Genomic DNA, 23,916 nt, shown 5'->3' on the forward strand with positions numbered 1-23,916 from the left:
ACCATGAGATAGAAAGGACTCCGATAATCTTATTCCATAGAGGATTAAAAAATAAAATCAATGAGGAATCGATGCACCTTCCCAGACCGGTTACCTTTGCAGATATGATAGATAAGGCACTTCTAACTAAATATTGCCTGAATCAGAGAAGAGCTGGAAAAAGGGCTTTGGCGATGATACCAGGAACAAACCAGAAAGCCTTAACTTCTTGGGAGAGCGACAGCATTCATGTTAAAGCCTCTCTAGAAGAGGTCTATGCAAACAGAGGCAAACAGAGGCCAATTACCTCAGTCTGAGAACAGTGTTGCCAAAGATCAAGTTTCTATATGCACTGTGGTGCATCAGGACACTTAATACTCAAACACAACATCCAGCGGTGCGGGCAAGAATCGGGTGCACAGGTGTATAATTCTGGTAACTGTATTTCCAATTGTTTGGGACGTACTCTGCTCTCAGTGGTCCCACCGCCACTGGACCAATTTTAAACACAACATAACCTTGATCTGAAAGGAGCGCTTCAATTAATCAAAATTCCCAAGTTAATTACTCTTTATGTAGCTCAATACCAAAAAGTTCATAGGCAGTTTTATTTGTATCCAATTAATGTATTTTGTTTCACAATGTTCTCTTCATAACTCCAGATCACACCATAATATTCAATGTCCGCCAACGCGTTCCGTCCATTAGGGACATCAACAGGGCTTAAAACATTATTATTCACGGTTAGCATTTGGCGGGAAGGATCGCACCGACCAGATGGACTTCATTTTGAATTGAACAGAGGAACTGAAAGATCACACATACAATTGAAAGGACAGACGGATGCTGCCAAGAGGGGTATTCGGTTAAAAACTAACTGCGAATAATAATGTTTTAAGCCCTAATGATATCCCTAATGGACGGAACACGTCCATATGTCTATCTTTTAGGACGCCAGAGTGTGGGGTTGCAAGATGAACCTACTTTAGCGAGGCTTTATCAGCTGAAGTTTTAATCCGACCATCATCCGTGTGTAGGAGTCTTCACCTGCTTCCATTAGGAGTGCACAGACCTATGAGGTGCAGTGGGGGTTTCTCATTCAGAAATATAGCAAGTTAAAGGATCATGAGCCCAAGTCGTTCACAAGAACTTGCACCAGCCTTTACATATATGTATCTCCTTCTTCACTTAGAATTCTCCTGACTTATGCTGAATGTGCTCATGCTTTCAACTACTAATTTCCAGGCCAGCCCATTAAGTACTTAACAGTGATAAAGCCATCATTCTTCAGAAGGCGCTTCCCTTTTCAGATACATAAAACTGTAGGATAGCCCGAGGGCAGATATATTTATGATGCAGGGAACCTTTGTAGGCACCCTTATTGTCCAGGTCTGCGTATATGGGCCCACTGTTGCTTTTCATTGTTTCTGAATGGAGATCATGCAACTCATTACATAGGCTCCCATCTGGGGTTGGGATTTCAACATTACACTGCATCCAAATTTAGACAGATAAAACATTGATGTGTCACACCTGCACACACCCGATGGGTGTTGCCCGACTGGGTGAGATTATTGCAGATGCAGACATATGGCAAGCCAGACACCCGGAGCATCTTGAGGGCTGATGTGTTTGTATTGCACATAACTGTTAGTACAGGATTTGCAAGTGGCTGGCCTCTAGAGATGTATGCACTAGCACCACACTAATCTAACACAAACCATGAACCTTTTCAGATTATACTCTGGCCTTCATCGAAATCTCTTCTCCTACAACTCACGTAAGACAGTCACTTGGAGTTTGCCGCCAATACTTTGCAGGATTAGGTTTTACGGGATGATATCTGCACTGTAATTGTAGAGTATTTTACCTACAATGCGAACTCTGTGACTAATCCTGGAGTCATGTGGGAGGCTTTCAAACCAGTAAACAGAGGTTACTAGCAGTGTGGTATCTTGAAAACGACCCTTAGGCATATTGGCCGGGTTGATAAGAAATTCTAGACTTGGAAAAAATAAGATTCTGGGACAAAGGTCTTCTTGTTGATATATCTGACAAACTTGAAGAGTGTAATGATCATGGAGCATGGGAAATTACCTATCTGGGTAGGGAAGACAAAGCCAGAATATATGGCGAGGGTGATAACGGACACTCACATGCCTTCTTAGACATCCCTGGGCCAGCACTGGGATCACCCAAATTCATGGGGGGAAAAGGAGAGGATGTAGCAAATCACTTAATCTTCTCATGCCTAACAAAAATGAATGTGTCCATCTGTAATGAAACTGGTGCTCATGTAAAGCGCTCTGATCCCCGACGTCTCGGGTCTAGTTCGTGCAATATAAAACTCTAAAAAAAACAAAACAAAAGAATCGTCAGAGAATGACGATGATAAAATCCTATCCCAATTTGTTAGTTTTTACACTGACCTTTATAGCAGTCTAATACAGAGCTCACAGAGGCTGATGTATCCAACTTTCTTGACATGGTAATATCGGTGCCTGGCTTGGTCTCTCGTCGTTCATATCTAGACATGCCTGTCACAACTGAGGAGAACATTCAAGTCATTATTACAATGTCTCCTTGCCGTGCACGCGGAACAGACTGACTTCCACCCAAGTTCTACAAAGAATAAGCATGACTACTAGTGCTACATTTGTTGGCAATGTAAGAAGAGGCAGGGAAGAAGGACTCTCTCCTGCCCTCCCTCTGCGAGGTGCTGCTCATCATGCTCCTTAAGCTGGTGAAGCACTGTGACTCAACGCACACTGTTAATAATAAATGGTGACAATAACATTTTAGCTTAACTATTAGCTAATAGGATATTTAATCTTCTCCCAGATGTAGTCAGACCGGACCAATCAGGGTTTATATGGGATAGATTATGTGCCATATTCTTTGTAGCATTTTTGCCTTGATCCACCAGCTTCATCCAAAGATCAATGCTGTTGCTGTATCTACTGATGCCACTAAAGCATTTGAAGCTTTGGAATGATAACATCTTTTTCTGCTATTGAAGCCAGATGGATTTAGCGGAAATTTCATTTGCTGGATTAAATTACTTTACAACCGCCTTGTGACAAGCATCCATCAGAATGAGTTTGGTATCTGAGCCTTTCATCATATGTAGGGGGACTAAGAAGGAAAGCCTCCTGTTCCCCATTTGTTTTGCAATCTTTATGAAACCTATTGCCTCTGGGCTCAGACAACAATATGCAAAGTGGGGCCCAACTTCATTACCAGACACCTTTTTATGCCACTACATGCTGATGTGGGCACTCTTTTTCAGGGACTCGTCTATGAACATTTCACCAATAATAGGAGAAAGGATGGGGTCAGGAGATAGTATGCTCAGCACCCAAAACCCACTGGTGGGGTATAGATTTGAGATTTATTTTAAAGCAGAATAATTGTTAATTATTCCACATATATGATGCACCAATAACATGAACAATGTATTCAAAACTTTTCATAATCTTCCTTTATTCTTCATTTTTCTTCAGACATAGAATTTTTTAATAGATCACAGCCAACACGTTTTGAGGTAACACCTATTTTTCAAGGCAACGATTCATGAAATATATTGAATTCATAATAATTATCCTCCTTCTGGAGAAGTATTAAAAGAAGCTTTGGCACAGGCCTCGGCTGGAAAATCTCCAGAATGACAAACACTGCTTGCTGGGGATTGTCTAAATGAACATTAAGCTTCATTTCCTCTGGAGAGAACGTCCTGATAAGTTAGAGTATTGTAGGCTGTAAAGACTGGATGGAGAATAAGCCGGTGAAGTAGGTATGCAGGAAAAGTGTGATGGGCCAGAATAAGGAATTTGAGCTTGTGAGGATGATCTCAGTATTTTGCTGACAGACAAAAGAGATGATGCTATAGTATGAGATGAGGGATTCCATTTTCTCAAAGAGTATATGAAGGCCGCTTTAGAGGAGTATTTTAGTGGAAAACGAACCAAAGGTATTAATGGTGTCTAGACTGGATCCTCACATGGAATTATTAGCCTACCTGGAAGATCCGGCAGGGGGGCCGGGTCCAGATCCACAACCACACTTGGGCGAAGTAGTCGAGAAACGGTGGTTTCCCCTGTTAACCTCTAGCTGAAAGAGCAGAATGACTCTGTAGAAGAGTGTCCAGTCTGGATGGGAAGAGACTGCGACCATGCTGGGGAAAGTGAAATCCTTATCCTTTCAGACGTCAATGGGGAATTCGCTGATGTTGATTTGGCTCACAACTTCAACAGTATCTGTGTTCTTGGACAATCTTGGGTCTTTATTGGACGTCGTGGGAACTGCTCAACATCGATCTGGTATTAAATATTGCCATCAATAGCAAAAGAGATTTTCTCATTGTCAATCTTGAGTATTCTAACATTGATAATTTGGAGCTTCAACGGTGCAGGGTCACCACTGAGTTCTCCTTTGATGGGATGTAGATAGAGACTGGCCTTTTAAGATTGCTTTTCTCCTTCTTTGGCCCTTATGTCCTGAACCACACCCCTAAGTTAGATGCCTTTCCTGTCTTCAAGCATTCTCTTAATACATTATTTGTTTTCCAAATGTCACACTTTTTTAACAGAGTGGGGTACTGGGAGGCAGACCACAGAAACTTGTGGGCATCTCTATCTGCCTTCTTCCTTCCACTTGAAGGGCACTTATAGAAAAGGGATGGCTTTCATACTAAAATATTAGAGTCAAGAGGAAAACAAATCACTTCACTCGACAGCAGTTGTTAAAATGATGTTGAGTGAAAAAGCAAACTTTTTTTGAGGTGTGAAAACCTCACAGGTGTAGGGGCAGGCGGAATGTTTCATTCAGACGGCAGAACTGGAGGAGTTTGGTAACTCCTCTTTACTCTTGAAACATCGAGTTCCAGCCAAACTCCACCAATCGCCTCATGGAGGAATTTCTTCCTGCCTGAGTTCAGAAATGTGAGAGCAAGCAATATTTGGCATCCCCTGGCACCATTTTCTAATGCGGGATGTCCTGTGCGGTCATGGTCAAATGCTGCTCCTTAAGTAGATTTGCTGCCAGAACGGCAGCAACCTCAACTCTAATAGCAGCGCACTTGGCGCACTGCATGGAGCAGTTTGCACCGATTTTTTCAGCACTGCTCACACTACTGGCGCTAAATTGCAGCGCGTCATGCATATTTCAGCCCTTCAGGGAAACTCCTCGGAATCTCAGTGTGATGTAACTCTGCGGATTTCTGCAGAGTGAAACTCTATGAGTTCCACCCACCCCTAGTTCAGAGATCCTTCTGAAGCAAGCCAGAAAAATCACCGACTATGGGAGGCAACTGCCAGTACAATTCATTGTAGAAAGGGGAGGCTTCCAGGTTTTTACAGGGACAGGTCTCTTTTCCTTACTTCTAATGTAATCATGAGGCTACATTTTCCACTATCATGTACACAATATTTAAAGGGGTTTGTGTAAAACAGATGCTGCAATGCGCATACGTTTGAGCACTCTATGACAACAATATGGACATTCACAAGAAAAATTACATTTCTAACAAACATTATTGTCTATAATTTTACATAGCCTTATGGATAAAGACATTCAACAATGTAATCTTCATGAAAGTAAACTATGCAAATAGGTTTATCAGGGTCAACACAGACGATGGGGAATCATTCAAGCCTTTATGATTTTCAATGAATATCCTGTGATTCATAAAATGAAGTTAAGCTTTGTATTGAGAACTATTAGGTAAAGAGATGAATCTTCGACTTCCTGTGAGACTTGGTTTGTGCACGCAGAGCTGTAAACACCTCTTCTAAAGACCACCTGAAGGTTTCTTGGAGCCAGATTTACCTTATTAGCTTGCTGGAACAAGGGCAAGAAATAAAACCTTCTACTCGAAGTACAGAACAACAGATCTCTGGTTTGGCTAAGGTATGTACATGGCTAGAATAAAGGGTTAGTGAACAAATACTGGTGCCGTCATACCATGAAATTAACTTTTAAACCACTGTTAAAATGTTGCAATTCATTTTCGTATTTTGTTTATTAATTTCTTACTTTATCACTTTTAGTTTGTTTTTATAGTTACATCTATCCACATTATTTATACTACATTAGGACGTTGAATTAAATAAAGTCATGAAATCTATAATTAACAAAACCCAAATTGCAGAGACTTCACCCTTCTGCGTCCACAAACAAAATCTAATGCTCATGCCCGTTTTCCCCAACATAATACAAATGCTGTTGCAGACCAAGATTAAAATTATTCTCATTATTATAACCCTCTGTAAAAGTACATTTGGCTGAAAGCACTTTATATCATGTAAATCTTTCCAAGCATATTCATTCTTTCTCTCATGCATTAATGTTATGTTTCCAAATGCCTTAAACTCTGTTCCCCATAACAAAGTTTGACTTAGAATCCATCCTTCTTACCATCCTAAACCCATTTAAGATTTACATTCAAGACACACAATTTTACTGCCTGCGTTTTTTTGTCCAAATCCTATTTCACTGGTAGAAAGTATTCTTTAAGATTTGAATATTCAAACAAGATAACATAATTTAGGAGGAAAAAAATGTGTTCTGATTATAGCCATGTTTTTCTACCAAAAGTGTTTTCATTTTTTTTTTATAATTTACAAAGTGTATCCTGCAAATGGCCACGTGTTCATCTACCTAATAATAGTAAAGAAAATCCTATGATTCAAACCTTAAGTACATGAACTGAGATGACCCACTGGAATTGTGCTTTCTGTGGTTTGTCACTTCAGTGCTCAAACATTTTTAGTAGCAAGATTGTCTTTTAATAGCCCTAAAAGTCTTGAACGTAATTTTAACACAATAAAAACAAAGGAAAGAGGAAATAAATCTTTGCAAAAAGTTACAGAAGCCGTCTTGAAAGAAAATAATAATTCTAAACATATAAAGAAGGGGACAACAACCTACTGGAGAAGGGCCGTTAGGCATGTTTCACAATGATACTAATGTGGCCTCGCCTACTAGAAAGAGAAGCCATAGAACAATTCCTTAGCCTTAATTGACAGGTCTTCATCAAAGTGGAAGCAATATCTTATCTATGAATATTGCAAAACTGTAAGTGACATTTTTTTTAAAGTTTAAGCAGCCTTAATTTTCCAATTGTTAGCAAACAGGGAATTTACGATGCATTTTAACATGGTCAGTTGTATCTGTAGACTATGAAGTCATTTGAGAGAATCGTATTGTTATAAAAACATTTCTTTGTGCATATTGATGACGAAGGTATTAATCATTTACTTAAACAAATTTACATGTACCACTCGAGGGGAAAAAAACAGACGCATCTGGTTGCGGGGTGTCTAGTACTGCAATACATAGCTACAGTATGGTGCCAAATGAAAGACTATTCTTCGGATGTCAACAAACTGGTAAACAATGATATAGTAATATAGGTCTCCTTTGCTTCCTAAATTGAGAATACTTTATCTAACAGGAGATTAAGCATACACATTTATTGTCAAAATCAATGTTTTATTACTTACTAAAAATATGCTGACGAGATCTTCTTCCTCTGCCTGTGTAGGACAAGTTGTATGGATGAATGGCAGAAATGTTTCTGTGTAATCAAATAGGTATAGATAAAGCATGCTGAGCCTTGGGGAACTCTTCAGTGCATACAGCAGGAACAGTGATTTTCCAGGATTCACTGCCTTGAATAAAACACAACATTTACGCTAAATATTTAGTTAGCTGAAAAAAAACCAGGATAATAACACGTTTTTCCAGAGTCTATATCAGAAGCTTCAGATAGGAATCATATCAACTGGGGCAATGTATTTGAAATGGATGTCAAATGTACAGTAACACTCAAACTTTTGCAATTTTCATGCCGGACATCTAAATGTGTGCAATAGTGGCAAATACTAAACAGCCTTCTAGTAATACAGTGAACTTGTAAAAACGAGGTGACTAGTTGATAGACCAGCACAAATATGAAATGGCTAATTTATTGATGTCATTATCCCATTATGACTAACAAAAAAGTTTATATAAACAATTATCTCTAATTTGAAAATTTAATTCTTGTTATTTGAAAAATTCATTCTTGTTGGTATAAAAGCCAGCATACTGACAAATCCAGAACATCTCAAGATTGTTAACTAGAAATGTGAAATTTGAAGTCATCATTGTATGGTCTTTTATGTGAGGTCCTGGCTGACATGTTTTTACTATATAGTATTGGTATGAATTCATGTGTTAACCACTGTCCTAGGGTCAGTAATATAAATTCACTTCATCTGAACAACTAAGTCACTGTAGGCTTAGAAGGCAAATAGGGCTTACTCAAGGGGGTCACAGGAATTAGTGTGTCAGATACAGTAGGTGACAGGAAATAAGTCATAACTTTCGAAATTTCAAAACTCATTGGTTCTCTGGATCTCTCAGAAAGGCTTCTGCTGTGAGGGATCATGATTTGTGTTATGGATACTTATGCAGGACTTTTTGGAATCAATTATTGTTCTATCCCAAAGCGAGGTACCGTGCTGCAAAACCCAAGGTGGAATGTTCAGATCCCAAGTTTCCCATAAAAAAATAAAATAAACACATAAATAAATAAATCAATCAATAAATAATGAAGAAAATAAATACCTAAGTTCAAACATACGTCTACAAAACAAAGAAACTCCACAATGAAATCATACATGCAATTCAGGGGTTCTCAAACGTTCTGGTATTCCATGCAAGGGTGGTCAGAGATCCGCTCAACAAGTGGATTAGGACAATTTTACTTGGGTCCAAAAACAATTAAGAGCCCAAATGATTGTTTAGTGTTCAATGTGGACAAATAGAAGTGGGTCAGCACCCGCAATGGCCTACCTACATTTTAGAGGCTCACATGATAAAAGCTACCAGTTGCAATTTCCTGTTGGCATGGGCCCTCGAAGATAAGGCAGACTGAGGTGATGCTCTCACCATGAAATAGCAGACAGGAGACTTTAAGTAGCTAGGATGGCTGTAACTTTATTGTACATCCACACACAAGAGACCTCAGCCACCAGACAGTCAGATCAACTGCCAAAGATTGAACAACATTCTTTCACTTGGGAGGACATTTTAAATTACATCATAGCCTTCTAAGTTACATCATAGTCTAGAAACTGCAACCAAGACAGGTTGCTTACTTCATACTACAAAACACCACCTCACCTTCCCCTTTATAACATAAAACAATTGTAGTAAATACATTAGCGAACACAATCTTGCAAACGACGAGGAGTGGTCATCATATGGTTAGATCTCCTCCTCACTGCTTGAGATGAAGAAAAAGTCGCAGTAACATCTGCACTATCAGTTTCTTGTGGAGAACATCTGGCAATTCTACTAAGATTTCATATTTTATAGTCACTAGTTTTGACCGCATTGTTAAACAATGTATTGATCTTTAAGGGCTTACCAAACTTGGAATTACCCACACCCTTCTTTGGTAACTTTACTCTGACCCAGTCAGCAACACCAACAAATGTCTTCTTGACTGCCTTTCTCACATTAAACAACTCCTTCCTCCTTGCCATACTCTTCAACTCTCTTTTCTTTCCATGCTCCTGTACTTTCAACACTACTGTAAGCAATTTTCCTTCTAGAGGCCACCCACAACGGAATCTTGTCTGTGATGGCCGCTCTTCCTTTAAAAAACCTAAAAGGAGCCACACCAGTGGATGAATGAAGCGTAAATCTGGACTCACAGACTTTCTTTTTGATCGCAGCTTCCCAATCATCAACAGGCTCTACAGCTAATTGCATGGCTTCCTTTAGCACCTTGACAAATCTCTCCACAACACTATTGCATTCAGGATGGTACAAAGCAGGCTTTTTATGCTTGATGCCTCTTTCCTTCAAAAAGTTCTCAAGAGCATGAAAAGTAAATTGGACCCCATTATCAGATAACAAAGACATGGGAAAGCCTCCTCTTTCAAAAGGATCCTTCAAAAATACCATCACAAACTCAGATGCAACAAAATTAACATTTTTCACCTCTAGCCACCTTAAAAACAAGTCCACACACTCAAAAACATAACGGTCTTGAGACTTCAACTTAACCGGCCCTAGAATATCAATGGCTGCATCCACCCACGGACCACTGGATTGCTCCCTGATTATCATCGGCTGAATCCTACACTTCAGCACCTTGTCACAGCCCGCACATTGAGAACAACTGCAAACTATTCTATGTACGTATTCATGGCCGGCTACCAGTAGGCCTCCCTGATCCTTTGCTTGGTCTTTGGAATCCCCATATAGCTTGCATGAGCATTGGCCACCAGCTTATCTCTCAAACTGTCAGGAACTCCCAACTTACTCCCACACTTCAAAAGTCCATTCATTATGGTCAATTCATCCTTATTCCAAAACCCTTTGAGATTCTCTTCACAAATTTGCTTTATACCCCAACCATCTTGCACTTTCAACATAACAAGTTTTAAGGTATTATCTTAAGGCATTCATTCCACACCTCAGACAAATCAGCATTTTAATTTGTACCACAGCCTGGAAAGACAATCAGACAAAATATTTTTGGAGCCTGGTAAGTACGAAACATTGAATTAAAACTCTTGCAAGGCAACAACCCACTTTCTTATCCTATGGGAAACAAAATCAAAACCTTTCTTACAAAAAACACCTTTTAGAGGTTTATGATCAGAGATCACTTCAAAGGGTTTTCCCCACAAGAATTTTCTTAATTTCCGAATGGCCCAGTAAACACCAAGGGCTTCCTTCTCCACCACTGAGTAATTACACTCAGCCCCTCTCAAAGGCATGGAAATAAATAAAATTGTCTTCTCAGAGCCCCCAACCTCCTGCAATAAACCGCACCCAATCTTTTGGAATTTGCATCAGTCATGAGATAAGAATCTAAAGAGGGATCAAAGCTTGCTAAACAAGGTGCATCATTCAAATATTGTGTGATCCTATCAAACTCTTCATCGCAAGCCTGACTCCATACAAACTCAAAACCCTTTTTTAACAGACCACGCAAGACTTGAGTTTTTTGTGAGAAGTTGGAACAAACTTATTATAGAATTCTTAATATAGAATTCTGCCATCCCAAGGAATTTTACCAATTCTTCTTTATCCTTGGGATAGTCTAAGTTAGAAATAGCTTCTACCAAGGAAGGTTTAGGTTTGATACCTGAACCAGAAATTAAATGACCCAGATACTCAATTTCTTCAAAATTGAATTTACGCTTTTCAACCTTCAGTGCGAGACAAACAGCAAGAACGTTTCCCAAGAATACAGCCAACCTTTCATTATGCTCTTTCAAATCAATGCCATAGACAAGTATATCGTTTTGATACACTGAAATCCCAGCAACATCCTTCAGAACCTTCTCCATCAACCTCTGAAACACAGAGGCTGCAGTAATGAGACCAAAAGGCATCCTGTGAAACTTGAAGGTTCTAAAAGGTGTTACGAATATCGTGAGGTCTTAGGAAGCTGGATGAAGTTTGACCTGATAATGCGCCGAAGAAAGGTCCAACATTGAAAAGTGCTTTGCTCCATCCAAGGATGTCAACATTTCCGTGAGGTTGGGAAGTGGGTAATGGTCAACAATAACCTCTTTATTTCACTCTCTCAAATCAATACATAGCCTTGCCTCTCCATTAGCTTTGCGAGCCATGACAACCGGAGCGATCCACTTAGTTGTTGGACCTCAGCTACCAAAATTCGACACAGACCTTCTCACCCCCAATGGCTTCACCAGTTCCCATTAAAAAATGGACTTCCAATTTCAAATGCCCTATCTCTGGAAACTTACAAGCTAGAAAGATGGTTTGAACAGTTTCAAAATCAGGACAACCTCCCCTGCACATTCTGGGACAGGTAAAGGGTTCATGCAGACCCACTGATATTACAAGTAGGTCAGGAGATGCAGGTTTCTATTTCAAAGCTGGCAGGCAAGGGGGGGCGCTAGAGGGCGCACTGCGGAATGGCTGGCTGATGAGTCAGCTCCGCCGGACGGTCGCATGTTTAGCGGCCTTTAACCCCTTCAATCCCCGGCTCCAGTAGTGACGGACAGTTTTTTGGGAATCGGAAACGAGAGCCGACATTGTCCCGTGTAGCAGAGGCTATATATGGGCGTGATGTACCGAATCGGATCGAATTAGCAGATGCCAGCTGACCACTTCGCAAGATGGCCGCCCACGGAGACCGGTGACCCGGCGATTGCATGGTAACCAGGCGGATTCGGGCGAGGATCCCCCCTGACGTCGCAAGACCTGAGGAGGCTGTCCAACATCAGGGGCTGTGAGAAGATCGAGAGAGGTGCTGGACATGAGATCGAGGTGAGCGGCGGTGCGTTCCACCGACGGCAAGATGGCGGCACGGGTGGAACGCAGAAGACTGACGGAGGACACTGCTTGCGCATTAGCACCGCACTGCCCAGGCGACTAACAGAGGCGCGGTGAGTTGCGGGCGGGGAGGGGCTCTCAGGCACAGCAGCTAAAGTGCCGGGTGCCGCTCTGTGTCAATGCGCCACAGACCTCAGCATCAGCGAGAGACATGTGGCAGTTTCAATATTGAACTCAATGCGTGATTTCACCGGCCAGTCTCCATACTGCTCGGGAGGGCTATGCACGGTGCGCAACATGCTAGTCTGAGGCACGGGCCCTGAGAATCTGCCCCGAACGTCACGTCTACACAACTGCGCTGTGGGAAAGCTGCCCAGAATATTGATACCGCCATAACGGCACCTCTCGGGGATCTGAGAGGACAGCACTACCTGTAGACAAGAGATCACATTTGCAACTCTCATAGCCGGCTGATGACTGCACGAAAAGCTCGGTGGGGGGCTGCAGCGACAACACACCGCGCCACCTCCGCAGCCAGCGGGACGACAGCTAGCAGCCCTAGATCGTCATCGGCACAAACTACGCCACAGCAGCAAATTGACATGGGGAAACCGGACCGACAACAAACCAAGCTCCAATTTGAAGCGCGGAAGCAGGATAAAATAGCCACGACAGACCCCGAAGTGGAAGGGGGCCAGGAACAATCGGGCGGCACGGGCATGGAATAGGTACTACGGGCGATCCAGAAGAGCCTGCAGGAAATGAACGGTAAGCTGGACAACGTGGTGCAGAGAGTGGACAACATGGCGGCGAAAATTGAACAACACGACGGGCGCATAACAGAAGCCGAACAACGAATATCGCAGGTAGAAGATGATCACCAAGCCATGTCCAGGTCCTGCGGTGGCCTAGAAAAGACGGTAGAAAACCTGCGCGCCAAGGTGGAGGACCAGGAAGCCAGGTCCAGGCGCAACAACGTCCGGATTTCGGGTTTGCCGTAATCGACAAACACGGGAAAGATGGAGACGTACATAGAATCATTGGTGAGAGAGGTATTTGGGTCTGAGAAACTGTCTTCAGTGTTCCTGGTTGAACGAGCACATCGTTCACTTGCGCCTGTGCCCAAATCTGGAGCCGCCCCACGCATGGTCATTGCCCGCTTACTCAATTACCGGGACCGCGACACGATACTGAGGCTGGCCAGAGAAATGGGCAAAGTCACTCATCAGGGTAACACGCTGGAGTTCTATCCAGACCACACCATGGCGGTGCAACTAGCTCGGAAGGAATTCGCTCCAGTCAAAAAGAAGCTGAGAGAACTGGGTCAAGAGTATGCCATGCTCTATCCGGCGAAACTCAAAATTTTCACTGGCGGGAAACCGGTTATACTACCGACGGTACAGGCGGCACAGGATTACGTTCGGCAACAATTGAAACGTCGAAAACAGCAAGATCGGAATGAAGCCACGAGCGATGTGGAATAACTGGCCTAGATTGTGGGCGAGCTGAACTACATTATGAAGCCCACTTACGCAGCGCAGATGACGGATACTGCAACGCTTTAGCACACCATGGCATCTACGAATGTAGCAGATAACGACCTGGCGTGGCACTTACAAACTCACTGTAAGCATGGACCTAACGTGGATGTGCCGCGGCAGAGTCAACGTGACTGTGAGCACCTTCCGCCTCCTCACCCACGCGCACAAAGCCCTACACGACCAAGGCCCCAGCTACCTCAACAACCGGATCAACTTCTACACTCCCAAGCGCCTCCTCAGATCGACCAACCACGCCCTCGCCGCCGTCCCCCGCATCCGAAGAACGACAACAGGAGGAAGGTCCTTCTCCTACCTGGCCGCCAAGACCTGGAACTCACTACCGACCGACCTGCGCCTCACCCAAGACCACCTCTCCTTCAGGAAGAAGCTCAAGACCTGGCTGTTCGAGCAGTAGCGGCACCCCCCTCCCACCCAGCGCCTTGAGACCCTACGGGTGAGTAGTGCGCTATATAAATGACTTGATTGATTGATTGATTGATTATCATTGGTGAAGAGGGCATTGGGTGTACTTTATTACCCAACTGTTGGGAATGTGCAGTCGCTACCTAGTGACTGACACCCTGGGAGAGCGTGGGGCCCACACAAGTCGACTGGCAGGAGAAACATTGGCAATACCACGGCTCCGGCTAGTGGCTGCACTAGTGTGAATAATAGTGGGGAAATTGGTGGGCTGGCATCACGCCATTTCAGCGACCCTGCTTATGTGGGAGGGAGTGAGGGGTTGGGGGTAATCAAGCACGTATATTGCATTACAGCGTGAACTTGCGACCGTCCACGTCCACTATGTGGATGGTGACGTGTGAACCTGGTGACACCCCCAAGTGGGTGCACCCCACTAAGTGTTTGGCATTACAGTTAGAGGTTATTCAGGGATGGCTTTGGCAAAGTTTGGGGGCTAAAGTGGGCGGGGGGAGGGTGGGAACTTCTGATTATTTCCAACAGCAATTTCTGTGTCTGAGAAGCATGGCGAACTCCTTGGTTGTGTCTTATGAAGCGAATGATGTTTATACGCAACACATACCACTATCGATTTTGGTCACTGTAAAAAGTATCCATCAGTACACACTCTACAAGCAGCGATGTTCATGCAAGGTGCACATCATTGATATCCGCGTATCCACTCATGGCAAGTAACAACACGCTGAAATTTCTAACGTGGAATGTAAGGGGACTAGGCGACCCGAAAAAGATCAGGCGATTATTTGCTTACTTTGACAGGGTAAAGGTAAACATTGTTTTCTTACAGGAAACGCACTTAGTACGAGACAGTACTTCCACACTAGGCGCTAAGTGGGCTGAGTCTGTTACCAACTCGAGCTTTTCGTCATACTCTAGAGGGGTGAGCATATTGATCAGAAAGGGAACAGGATTTGAGATCACAAGCATACATAGGGACACGGACGGGAGAAGCGTTATAATAGCCGGTGTGGTAAGACGACAAAAGATACTACTAGTAAACACATACGGACCTAATGTGGATGACCCGGACTTTTTCAGGAAGGTATGGCACACTATAGTCGACATGCAGACAACTAACGTAATATGGGGGGGGGACTTCAATGTTACACTACGGGACACACTGGACAGAGCAACGCATACACTGGAACAACAGGGCAAAGCGCGGTTGATGCTGCGAGACGCCATGGAGGACCTACTTATGGAGGACACGTAACCCAGAATTGACAATAGCAACACATATTAATGCGGCGAACAATAGTTGGTCTAGGCTAGACTACTGGCTGGGCACACGGGAGGTACTCTCTTGGGTTAAGGACATCACACACCTACCACGCACACTCTCAGATCATGGTCCAGTACTATTAGACATTGCTATACCATATTACGACCCACCACCGTTTACTTGGCGTTTCAACGCAGCTGCACTGCAAGACCCCATATATGTTGACACCATTCGTACGGCCATAGTAGATTACTTCGATCTCAACGGCCTAACTACTGAAGACCCTGGTTTGCTATGGGAGGCATTTAAAGCCACAATCCGAGGAATTTGTATCAGCACTACCTCAGGCATCCTCAAAGATATCAGGCAACAACTGCACACACGGGAAAGGGCCATTCAAACACTGGAGCAAACATACACCCAGACGGGCGACACTGCTATTTTGGGGGAAATAAAAGCGCTACTAACGGAATACGATGAGTTCGCAAAGGACGAACTGAAATATGTGTCAAAGCGAGCGACAGCAAGGAGGTATGGGGAAGGAGGTAGGCCTGGGAGGGAACTGGCCGCAAAGATCTGCGCAGGTAGGGCCCCACAAAACATAGCGTCCATTTGCACGAACACGGGGGAGGTGATCACGGACACCAAAGGGATATTGACAGAATTTATGAACACCTACGGGACACTCTACACGGCGCGCCCATCACCAACACAGGAAGAATTACTACACTACATGGCAGATATAGAACTGGCGTGGCTAACTGAGGGACACAGGAAATATTTAGAACGCCCGGTCACAGTGGAAGAAGTAACTGACACCATTAGGAGATTACCTAATAATAAAGCGCCGGGGCCAGATGGCTTTGCCACGGAGTTCTATAAAAAATACGCCGACCTACTGGCTCCATACTTGGTGCAGCTGTACGGGGCGGCGCATGAAGCACAGACGCTACCACCATCTATGAGGGAAGCACTGCTCATCACGCTATTAAAACCAGGTAAAGAGGCAGATAAATGTGACTCATACCGCCCTCTTTCTTTATTAAATGTGGATACCAAAATCATAGCTAGTCTGCTGGCGGACAGGTTAAAACCCCTTATGCCATTGCTCATCAGGCCGGACCAATCTGGGTTTATCCCCGAAAGGGCGACTACACATAACACTCGTACATTGTTCGCACTGGCTCATTATCTAGCACCGGAAACGAAGGCGGTGGCTGTATTACTGGACGCAGCTAAAGCATTTGACACAATTGGCTGGCCTTTTATTCATGCTGTACTGATGCGTATGGGGTTTCCATGGATCTTTCTGGGTTGGATAACGATGTTGTATTCCAACTTAACAGCACGTATCAGAGTAAACAGGTACGTATCAGAACCCATTCAAATATGCAGAGGTACTCGACAAGGGTGCCCGCTCTCACCGATGCTCTTCGCGTTGGTGCTAGAGCCGCTAGCATGCAAAATACGGCAGCATCACCACTATTCGGCGATTCAAATGCCCTCCAGACCCATACACATCTCACTATACGCAGATGACATGGTGCTCTATGTTAAAAATCCTGCACAGCACCTTAATCCACTCCTGAGAGAGTACATTAAGTTTGGCCTACAGTCCGGGTTACAGATTAACTGGGATAAATCCCTTGTCCTATCCTTAACAGACAGCACCTGCCCGACCAAACTAGACTATCCCTTAGGATGGCAGGAGGAGCCCACGAAATATTTAGGTGTATGGTTCCACAGAGACCCGGAAGTGGTGATAAGGACAAATTACGGGCGGACCATATCATCGCTAGAAGACAAAATTAAGCGATGGAACAGACTTCCCCTATCATTGGCAGACAGGGCGGCGATTGTAAAAATGGTGCTTCTGCCAAAGTTTCTGTACTTATTTAACAATATCCCCATAAAACCGCCAGCAGTCGTGTTCCGTAACATCAAAACACTGGTCCTAAATTTGTTGTGGGCGGGAAAACAAGCGAGGATGGAACTACATACCATGACACTGCCTTATGCTAAGGGGGGATTCAAGGTGCCGGACTTCTACTTATATTACTTATGCGCGCAAGCGCAGTACGCACATTTTTGGTACCACGAGGTGCCCTTCCTGACACACGTGGCCGTAGAAGCAGGGGACGCTGACCCAATCCCACTAGCCAATATACTGACGCATAAACGCTCTAAACTGCATGACCGAGACATTAATCCGGTTAATACAACTACCGAAGCATGGCGGCTGATAGGCAAGGCAACAAACAGCTTACCGCTCTATGCACCAACACCTCCTCTAGCACATCACCCGGCTATATCGGTAACGCAGGAGCAGGTCGGCATGGATCTATTTAAGCGGGCGGGGATAGACACTCTTGGGGACCTTTACAATGGTGGGGTCTTCCTGACAATGGACAAGCTACAATACATCACAAATCCGTCCCCATTGTTCAGTTTCAACTACTATAGGCTACAAAGAGCGCTCGGCGAACACTACCCGACACATCCGGAGGAACCTCCCACTCTGGCACCCCTTCAGCTACTCCTGACTACACCCACGGCGTCTCATCTAGTGTCTAAACTGTATGCGAATGTACAAGAGGCGGTGGGGGCAACTACACATAAGGCTAGGGACAAATGGAGCGCTGGGCTGGCAGAACCTCTCACAGATGCAGAATGGGATTCCTCCTGTGTGCTCACTGGTATGTTAACTCCTAACGGGAACCTGAAAATCATACACTACAAGTATTTGCACCAGGTGTACTACACGCCACTGAGATTACATAAATATGGTTTGCGGGACGATTCACAATGTTGTAGATGTCATCAAGAAGATGCAGACTTCATGCATCTAGCGTGGCACTGCCGTAAAGTGGCGGGATATTGGGAACAAGTCGTACAGGTTCTAAACGAAATGCTAGGGACTTCTATGCTGTGTGATGCGAAAATCTGTCTGTTGGGCATCGTCCCGCAACTTAGAGCGTTGAAACGCAAATTTTGTGCTGTAGCGCTTCTATTAGCTAAGAGAAGGGTGTCTATGCACTGGAACAGCAGAAGGGCCCCTGAGGTAAAGAGCTGGATAAAAGATATGGTGTACTGTCGAGACACGCTCGCCACGTATGAGGAAGAGCTGCCAAGTAGCTCTAGAGCCAAAGATTATTGGGGGTACTTACGGGTGTATCTATTGGCTCTTGGTGGATCTGGATCGGAGACGGAGATAGAGTGACCTGCAGGTACGACAATGACAACTCGGAGCGAACAATTTCTGTAATGATGGCACTGAGGAGGGAGGATGCTGTGACGCAGAGAGATTATAGCAGAAGGGGAACCAAAAGTTGGGGAACACACTGTTTGGTTTGTTACGGTTAAGGTTAAAAAAGAATAAAAAAGTAAAAAAGCTTTGAAAATGTAAGATTACTGATGTATAAGTAAGCGAATACAGCACTAATATACATGTAAGTGCTATCAGGCACCACGCCGCCGGTCCGCTGGATGCCGGCTGAAGGGCCGTGTACTGCTGATGCTGATGGTCTTGATTTTGTGTGCAGGTAGCCGGCCATTTATGGATGTAGGCGTAAGCACGATATATGGTTTAACTTTTTTATTTTTATTTTTTTTTATTTTTACCTGCTGTGAGCGATGTGAAGTGCATTGAACTTCTTACTTCAATAAATAAATAATAAAAAAAAAAAGCTGGCGGGCAATGTTGCAGCTCCCAAACGCAGACAAAGTAGCTCTTGGATCTCCTACCCAGCTTGATTATGGAGGCTTGAAGGCTCCTCAGAAACCTCTACCTGTTGCAATATTGTCCTGCACCTGATGAGAAGAGCAGATTGGCTCCTCCCATATTGCACGATCTAGCTAATTGGCATTCAAGCAAGATCTCCATCTCCCCTAGGGTAAAGTAAGCAGGCTTCAGCCAAGATCCCAGAGACAGGTCAAAGGGGGGAGTGAGAGTTTAACCAAACTCAGTGTCACACCTGGAGCTACATTCTACATGTGCTCAGAGTCTAGAATGGGTAGCAGTTGAATGGGGCCGGTATCATCATACTTTGGTGGTCATGGTAAAAAACCGTAGCCAATTAATGTGCTAACTTTTTCAAATACTACTCCAAACCTGCAGAAGTATGTTGTCCTGTTGTTGTCCAAGATTTCACAGGTTCTTTAGCAGGAGTAAGGAGTCAGTTTTGATTTAACTTTTTTTCTTTAAAAAGACAAGGCATGGGGCGTGGCTAACGGCCGTGGAAAATGGCCGCCTAGACCCGGCGCTCCGGAGCAGTACCGGCCCTAAATCTTAAATCCGATCACTAATCCGTATCAAAAAAGTCCATCGAAGGATTCCCCCGACAGTAGAACTCTCCAGGCACGCATCGGTTTTATCCGGAACTGTGTCAGACGCCGGTAACAAAAGTTATCGCCGAGTGTTCAAGCTCGGCCTAGCTGGGCCGGAAAGACCGGGGACTCGAGTGGCGGTGACGGCCGTCTGCGGGCTGGCTGCGGGGCCGGGAGTGAGGACACCCGCGGAGCCGGCACTCCGCCTTCCCTATGGTTTCTGATTCTGCCGGTTGGGAGCGAGATACACCGTTTGGAGCGCCAAGCGACCCTCCTGCTGTGTGCTGCCGCGGATTCGGTCGGGGTCTAGGGGGCGGCAGAGGCGACCATCAGAACTCGGTGAGTTTCCATCGTAGCTTTGCCTTGCTGGCCCTCGCACCCTTCCCCCTTGTGATCGGCGGCGGCCGACTGGTTCCCTGGAAGTGCAATCTATCTGCCCTGGCTGTCGCAGGTGCGGGACGCTCTAGATCCACGTGAGACCGGGTGGAGCCAGGGAGTATTGTGGTTCGGGCCTTCCATTCCGGCCTCCGACTGCAGGGGGACCCTGGCTGGAGTAATAGTGGAATCCTGGCCTATCATTGACTTTGTACTCTCTTCCTGGATTGCCGGGGGTCCCTCCGACTGCAGGGAAAGTTGTCCTGTGATCTGCGCTGGGTGTGAAAACCTCCACAAACTACTTTCCACGGAGCTGCAGTGGTGCTAATAATTCCATCGTTTATCCGGCCACTCATACCGGCCTATCCCCTGCACACTGACCCACGCCGCGGCGGACCCTATTATGCTGTTTCGGCTGCAGACTTTTGGGTTTGGGTCACTGAGGGTGAACCAATTTGGCCGCATAACACCACTTTATCGGTTTGCTTGGCCCCGCCTGTATTTTTCAGTGTGTTGGACAATCTACCTCGTGATGTCGAGCAGAGGGCCTAGAAATCAGTCTGTCCAGGCTAAGTTGGACAAATCCGCCTTTGAGAAGGGATCCAACACAACACCGCCTCACAGCAAAGCACAAGAGGGCGACGGCGGGAAGAAGGTAACGCTGGAAGATATCATGAGGGCGCTTGCAAGTGTCCAGACAACAGTGGGAACGATATCCACGGACGTGTCCCTGCTGCGGGCGGACCTCCATAAGATCGCGGACAGAGTTAAGGACGTCGAAGTTCTGTCAAAATCCTTGGTGCAGGACGCGTCTGACTTGCAGCTCTCAGTGACCCGCTTGGAAAAGGACAATAGAATGTTAATTGACCGGCTGGACGACCAAGAAGGGCGCACACGACGGAATAACGTCAGAATTATAGGTATTCCAGAATCGGAAGGCGCCCAGGCAATGGACCTGTATGTTGAGGATCTGATAAACACCAGACTGCAGCCCAAGGGACTTTCACATTTCTTCTCGGTTGAACACGCTCATCGAGTGCCTGGCGGCAAAGCAAAGCCTGGGGCGCCTCCGAGACCAGTCCTTGCGCGTCTATTTAACTTTAGAGATCGGGACGCAATTCTACAAGCAGCACGGATCTCCCCTCACATCCGGGCGGTGCACGAGTGGCTGGAGGGATGGCGACCAGTGAACAGAACAGACCGACCTCGAGGACCACGCAATCGTCGACTGGAGGAGCTCTCCCAGGGAGGTACGGACTCTGGCAGTCAAGACCCACACCACGACATACCTCCTGAAGAAGAATAGGGCTGGATTTGGAATGAACAATCCTCTGTAACTGCTGATGCTGCACTGAAGATGTTACAAAGAGACTGAACAAAACATGGACCAGGGGGGGCCTACAGGACTCTAAAAGGCGGCTGCCTCGTAAGACTCCCCCCGAAACGCAAGTATTGCAGCACAGGGTGGGAAATTAAAACGCTCTGCTGAGTTGGGGTGGCAGGCAGTTCTAGGTTCGCTGAGCAGGGAGGCAGGGTGGGTGGGTGGGACTTGGGAATGGAAGATAACTGTAGAGTTTAATTTTGTTGATTATACTGCATGTCTGATTTTGCTTTCTTGTTTTGTTGAATGCACACTGGTTATGACGGCACTGTGTGATCCTATTTTAGCTTTGCGGGCTGAATGCAATTCCAGATGTTTGAAACGCCTCACGATGTATGGCGGCTGACACTATCTCACTGGGGCTGAAGACCCCAAGCACCTCACTCACCTTACTTACTTGGAATGTTCGGGGATTGGGAGACAAAGTTAAGAGAGGCCTGGTGTTGCAGCACTTGAAGCGCTATGACCCTGCGGTGGTATTTTTGCAGGAAACACATTTGGTTGGCACAACTGTTCGAGCCTTGGTCAGATAGGGATTCCGGATGATAGCTCATGCGGATTTCTCCTCGGGCTCCAGGGGCACGGGGATTCTTATTAGGAAAAACTTCCCACTGGTGATACTGCAAACCCGAGTTGACGACCAGGGCCACTTCGCGGCATTGACCTGCCAATGGGAAGGAAGAGTATTTAATTTGGTCTCTGTCTACATACCTCCGGCACTTCATACACGGGCCCATTCAGATTTGACTACATTCCTGCTGACACTACCGGAGGCAACACTCTTAATGGGGGGAGACTTTAATGACATAATTGATTACATTAGATAGGTTTCCTGTTGGATTGACAACACAGGGAGGGCGACGGCTGATTGGTTTTATAGATACTCTGGGACTGACGTACAGCTGGACATTTAAGCATGTGAATGACTCTAGGTTCACCTTCTACTCCCCAGTCCATAACTCTCTTACACGCATAGATTATATCCTTACATCGGCGGACGCCCTTCAGGGTATAGAGGAGGTTACTATCTGTCCCAGGGGCATATCTGACCACTCCCCGGTACTTTTTAAATATACCCTTCAACAGGCCTGTAGAAGGCGCATGTTCCCGGTGCACGCTGGATTCCTGCAGATGGCACCGATTACAAAGGACCTCACACGTACTACCGAGCAATACTTCCAAGAAAACCAGGGCTCGGTTGACTCGCCCGGGGTGTTATGGGAGGCATATAAGGTGGTGGCAATGGCTTGCATCCTGGGTCACAAACGGGATAGACAGGCAGAGTTGGACAGTCTTGAGGTTGATTTGGCCGCGGCCATCGAGGAGCAGGAGGCCCACCCATCGCAAGGAACTGCTCGTAAGGTCCGTCTGAAACAAACGGAAGTTTTAACCCGTCAAAGACAAACGACACAACTCATATTACAGGCCACCAGGCACAAGGTGTATGAATTGGGAGACAAGGCAGGCAGAATGCTTGCCTGGCTAGATAAGAAGGAAAGGGCGAATAAAGTCATTGCACAACTGATATCCCCTGAGGGATCACTGGTCTCTGACCCTGAAGATATAGTGAATCTTCTAGCTGACCACTATGAACAGATATATGCTCCCCAGGCAACCTATACAGTTGCAGAGGCGTATGACTATATCAAGGATCTATCCATACCTAAGCTCTCCCCGGAGGCAGCACTGCTGTTGGAGGCCGACATTACCACTGATGAGATCCAGGCAGCCACCTACGCGCTGGCGTCTGGCAAGGCACTGGGGCCAAACGGGTTCCCGGTTGAACTCCATAGGAGAACGGTACAAACGACAGCCCCCTTTTTCTTAAATATGTTATCCCATAGCCTTGAAATGGGGGAGCTCCCGCGGGATCAGCGACTGGTGACAATTGTCGTGATACACAAGCCTGGTAGACCCCAAACGAATTGTGCCTCCTATCGTCCAATTTCGCTCATCAACGCGGAACCCAAAATACTAGCCAAACTGCTGGCGCTCCGCCTTACTCATCATTTAACGTCGTTGGTGCACCCAGACCAATCTGGCTTTATAGAGAATGGAGGAAATCACCTAATTTCATCACACTGGAAATCATTAGGGATTATCTAGAAGCCCTCACTCACCCCCTGTGTGGTGACATGCTTCATCATCTGGCCCACCAGGAGAAGCCGAATGCCTCCCTGGTGCTTTTGACTCAATCACGTGGGAATACAATACACCAAAGGAATTCATACTACAATGTGCCAAAATAGCTTTAAAAGAAAACTACTTTGAATTCCAAGGCAAACTATATCTCCAGAGTACTG

General features: G+C 45.4%; 1 protein-coding gene across 3 annotated transcripts in view; it reads right to left on the reverse strand.

Moving 5' to 3' along the window:
- The window catches only part of BFAR (bifunctional apoptosis regulator), a 330,143-nt gene that overhangs the window by 92,258 nt on the left and 213,969 nt on the right, over window positions 1-23,916 (reverse strand). For 2 of the 3 annotated variants that reach the window (XM_078663089.1, XM_078663090.1), the window contains exon 7: window positions 7,482-7,649. The exons of the other annotated variant lie outside the window; for it this stretch is intronic. In XM_078663089.1, coding sequence (XP_078519215.1) covers window positions 7,482-7,649 — 168 coding nt within the window. The remainder of the gene's footprint in view (window positions 1-7,481; window positions 7,650-23,916) is intronic. 3 annotated transcript variants of the gene reach the window in all.

Source organism: Lissotriton helveticus, chromosome 10, assembly GCF_964261635.1.
Source record: "Lissotriton helveticus chromosome 10, aLisHel1.1, whole genome shotgun sequence".
Lineage (NCBI taxonomy): Eukaryota > Metazoa > Chordata > Amphibia > Caudata > Salamandridae > Lissotriton > Lissotriton helveticus.